Here is a 5,150-nt window from a genome sequence, read left to right on the forward strand (position 1 = left end):
CATAGATATAGGAAAGATTATTATCGATTACGTAATCAAGGTAGTAGCGTACGGGACTTGGTACCACCCCGTAAATCATCTTCCTTTATCGGAGCGAAGAATACAAAACAGCAAGTAGTGTTACAATCTCGTGAACCAATAAATTTGCATAAAACTTTAGTTTCTCCAGCTATGTATTCTTTACCATCTAACTATAAAAATTTTGATAAGGCGGAATTTTCTCATAATTATAATTTAGAATCTCAGTACTTAACTCAAAATAACTTAGACTTAAAACAAAATGGTAGTAAATTGGAAAATTTATTAGCGATTCCTGTTTACATTACGGGCATGCGTTTTAAGTGCTTAATTGATACTGGGAGTACGAACTCTTATTTGGCTCGACATCTTTATGATGAACTTAGAAAAAAATGTAAAATAAGAGCCGAAAAGGTGAACGTTCAGACGATTGGCTTAGGAAATGTACAAGTTAAAGTGGATATGAGAGTAAGACTATATTTTAAAATTGGAAGACACCAATTTAGTGAAATTTTCTTCATCGTGGACTCTAATGAGTTTGATCTTCTGCTTGGAAATGACTTTCATACAAAATACAATTCCGTGATAGACATTGCTGGTAATTTATATAATATAAAAGCTCGGAAGTTAGTGGTTCCTATGATCCGAGCTGATGAACTTTTGTGTGCCCAGACTTCTCTCGCTTCTGCATATACTTCTAGGAATGGGGTGAGTGGAAAGCAGCCGCCATGCGACCTTGGTTGTCCGAAAGCTACACCTCAGCCTAGATCTTTTGGTAATTTCAATCAGAGTTTGACTCCATCGACATCAGTAACCAGAGACAGCGGAGTTAATACCACGTTTGACCCAGGAGTGGAATTCGTTTTTGATCAGTCCATATTGCATCCACCGGAGACTAAACCGGAGGAATCTCAAGGTAATTATACGGTTCCTGATCAATTATTACTATGTGATTCTAATTTACAGGAATATGTTAATAACTTGTTAACTTCATATTCTGATGTTATTGGAAACAAAATTGGTAGAGTAAAAAATTTCACTTACAAAATTGAACTTGCCGATAAAACTCCCATTCGATTGCAACCTTATCAGCTTCCAACGCATAAGCAAAAGGAATTAGATTCTTTTATTGCACAGCTTTTAAAAGACGATATTATAGAGGAAGTAGATTATTCTCCCTACACGTCACCCTGCTTTCTAGTAACAAATTCAGACGGAAGCAGGCGGCTTGTAATTTCATACGGAGAGGTGAACAAAAAGGTGATGGTAAACAGCTATCCTTCTCCTAACATGGAGAATGTAATATCTAGTATTTCGGACAACAATATCTTTTCAAAACTTGATTGTAAATCTTGTTTTCATCAAATTCCTCTGTCTGAAGAGAGTAGAAATATTACTGCTTTTGTGACAAAAAACAAAATCTATCGATATAAATCGGTACCAATGGGATTAGTATTATCACCTTTTGTTTTAAGTAATTTGATGTCAAAAGTCTTTGAAGGGTTAATTGGTAAGAATTTAGAGATATATTTTGATGACATAATTTTATTTAGCAAAGATATTGAGAGTCATAAAGCTCTATTAGAGGAGGTATTATCTCGACTAAGAAATTGGGGAATTACTATTTCAGAAAAGAAGTCCTGTCTATTTCAAACTAGTATTAAATATTTAGGGTTTCGTTTTGAAAATGGCAACATGTCAATAGACCCTGAGAGAATTAAAGCTATCCAGGAGATACCAAAACCAAAGAATAGAAAAGGAGTGAACAGAATATGTTCATTTTTCTCGTTCTATTCTAAATTTATTTATGGGTATTCAGAGTTGATTGCTCCCCTTCAGGAATTAAGATCTGTAAAAAAGCCTTTTAAATAGACTAAAGTTCATGATGAAGCCCTACAAAAATTAAAGGATGCCTTTTGTAGTCAGGTTATTTTAAAAGTCCCAGATATGAATTCCAACTTCGTAATACATTGTGATAGCTCTTTGCGTCATTTTTCTGGGGTTCTCAGCCAATATGATTCGGAAGGGAATCTTAGACCTGTATCTATGTTTAGTCGGGCAATTCCACAATCTGACTGGAGTAAAAATATATACGAGTTAGAACTTAAGGCTCTTTCTTTATCTTTGGAAAAATTCGAGTATTATTTGGCAAATCCCTTTGTAGTATATACTGATAGTAAGAGTTTAACTTGGTTACTTAATAACCATAAAAGACAAAGGAGATATGGAACCATGTTAGAGAAAATCTCGAGGTTTAAATTTCGTATAGTCCATGTAAGATCAAAAATAAATAGTATAGCCGATTTCCTTTCAAGGGTTGGAAACCATCTAGAATTCTATACAAAAGATGAAAATACAATGGAAGTCGTAAAAGATCATAATAAAACAGTAAATTTGTCTTTCATTAATTTTTGGCAAAATCCTGTGTTTAATGTGCCTCTTACAGATCACCAGAGGAAGGATCCTGAATTAAGAGAGATTATAAATAGGTTAGAGCAAAAGGAAGAAGTTCCTCCGTATGTATTAAGAAATAAGATCTTGTTAAAAAAGACTAAAGGTAAAGGGAATAATGGATTTAGAATTGTAATACCTAATTCTTTAATTCAGTCGATTATTGAGTATTCTCATTGTCCAATAATTCATGGTGGGCATATGGGATATCGAAAAACCATTGCTAAGGTTGCTGAAAAATATACCTGGCCTACTTTATATTCTGACATTAAGAATTTTATACAATCTTGTCATTTGTGCCAAACCTGTAAAGATTCTAATCGAAAACCTATGGGTCAATATTTTACAAAAAAGGTAATGCACCCAAATTATACTTGGTTTATTGATATTGCAGGGAAATTGCCTAGTAGTTCTGGATTTGAATATATTTTAATTGTCACTGATGCCTATAGTCGTTTTGTCTTTTTAGAACCTTTAAGACGACTAACCTCAAAAATCATCTGTAATAAGTTACAGGAATTATTTCTTCGATACGGCTTTCCTGGTAAAGTCCTAAGTGATGGCGCTTCTTATTTCGTGAGTGATTACTTTTTGAAATTCTTGTATAGCTATGGTATACAGAGTGTAAAATTCTCCCCATATAACCCACAATCGAACAGAGCCGAACGCACGGTGAGATCGGTTAAAAATTTAATTCGTATTTATGTTGATAAGTCTCAACAGAATTGGGCCCAATTACTATCTAAAATTGCTTTTACTATTAACATAAGTATGAATGAATCTACTGGGACCAGTCCATGTGAACTTTATATGGGACGGAAATTTTACCATCCATTAGATGTTAAATGGTTGATGGATTTAGATCTTTTAGACGATGACCAGGATAAAGAGCAAAAATTAGTCAATATAAATAATAACATTGAACGCGCTTGGAAACATAGTGCGAAGGTATATAGTCAAAAACATAGTCCTGTTAATTTAAATATTGATGATTTAGTATTGGTTAAAAGGTTCATGAAAATTTCAGCAGAGAAACATTTCAATCCAAAAATCGCCCCTCAGTGGGAAGGCCCATATCGCCTTATTTCTAAACCTACACCAAATACAGTTTGGCTAGAAAATATTGAAAGACCATATGTTCATATAAAACGCCATGTTCGTTTTTGTAAGAAATATTTTCCACCAAGACAAGTTAATCAACCTAACCCATAAGGTAACACAGAAAAAAAGATTTGATATGAGAATTGAGGTTAAGTAAATTATTAATATTGTACTTATTTATATATTTTAGGATGTTTGTTCGAACAAATTTTGTGTTTTGTATATTTTTTTATTCCTGCAGGAATGCCTCGTCCGAGAAAGTGAGAGGTCAACCCTTTTCATTTTGTAAATACCTCATCATCATCCTTTGTATATGTTATGTAAGGAATTGGAAAATTTACTGTAGAAGTTTGTAAAGAAGGCGTTAGCATTTGAATATTTATGGAAGATTTGGTAATGTATTGAAATTATTTTATTATTCAACTTGGGATTTGTTATGGTTAGGAATTTTTTTTTTGACCGACCCTCGGATATTATGTAACCCACCCAAGTTTCATAATAAAATGAAACGTTGTAAAGGAAAACTTTTGTGAGATGAAACTCCAGTTTACTGTTAAGTTGGTTCTTTCTCTTGGAGTTGGAAGCACTGCTTAACCTTCGGTTGGATTTGCGCGAGTCGTCGATCGGGATGACGTCACGTTGCAGCCGAGGTTCTGGCTTTAAGCCTGAAGCGCTTTGCAGTGTATAAAATGAGGTAAGAGTGATAGGTCCTCTGAATGAAAATGGGTCGTTAAAATTAATATTCTTTCCGTATAATCGTATAGTTTAGTTAATTTCTTTTGAAATCTATAACAATTCCTGACTATGGTTATTATTTAGAAGACATTATTATTATTCAATATATTTTGGAAGCACTTATTTCTAAAACATTGCGAAAGGAAAAGTAAGAAAGTAAAATAGTTAATTGAATAGTTCATGTTACTGGTTTTGTGTAGGCAGAATTAAGCCTTGAGTTAAAACATGTTGATTCTTGTTTTTCCTTGATAAAAACTAAAGAAAAGTCGCCAGTCAGGAAGTTTAATATATTGAAATTACGGAAAATATTAAGGCTAGTGGAGACTTCAAATGAATGATTTATGTCTTTGGTCCGCTTTGAAAAGGAAAGAAAAAAAATAAGAGGAATCTATAGAGTTACAGATGAGCTGATGCTCGTAACTCATGTATTTTGACCCATATTTAAGGAATCTTTTCCTCCCACATTTTCATTCCAAAGAAAGCCACTTTGCAGTAACTTCGAGTTCCATACATTTTAATGATATTGTTATATAGGTTTCTAAATTCTATATTTTGGATTTACGATTGGTTATAGTATTTACTTCAGAAATTTTGTTACTTGGAAAAAAAAAATCCTTTTGGGAAAAATGTTATTTGCTAACGGCGATTTCTATTAATGATATTATTACTTGTTAAAATTGTTGAATGTTTTCTATATTACTATTTATATAACACGTTTCGGATTTGTTATAATAAAATTTTCCATTTTGTTAGAAAACTTTTTCCATTTTCAAGTAGTTGTAGACAAATTCCTGATTATCTTAATAGTGATATTTTTGCATACAGTATAAGCCTTTTCCAGTATT

General features: G+C 32.8%; 1 protein-coding gene across 1 annotated transcript; it reads left to right on the forward strand.

Annotated features, from left to right (window-relative positions):
• Positions 1-284: 284 nt before the first annotated feature.
• Positions 285-4,544, forward strand: LOC145664098 (uncharacterized). The gene is made up of 2 exons (XM_081730446.1): positions 285-934; positions 3,812-4,544. Exons 1-2 carry the CDS (start codon positions 331-333, stop codon positions 3,832-3,834), a joined length of 627 nt encoding a protein of 208 aa, XP_081586572.1. The 5' UTR covers positions 285-330; the 3' UTR covers positions 3,835-4,544.
• Positions 4,545-5,150: the final 606 nt, after the last annotated feature.

This window comes from Thermobia domestica, chromosome 11, assembly GCF_964235325.1.
Source record: "Thermobia domestica chromosome 11, izTheDome1.hap1.1, whole genome shotgun sequence".
NCBI lineage: Eukaryota > Metazoa > Arthropoda > Insecta > Zygentoma > Lepismatidae > Thermobia > Thermobia domestica.

Coding starts and splice junctions, on each gene's coding strand:
- LOC145664098 (XM_081730446.1), top strand. CDS start 331: ATGCGTTTTAAGTGCTTAATTGATACTGGGAGTACGAACTCTTATTTG. Junction 935..3,811: donor TAAACCGGAGGAATCTCAAG/GTAATTATACGG, acceptor TTATTCCTGCAG/GAATGCCTCGTCCGAGAAAG.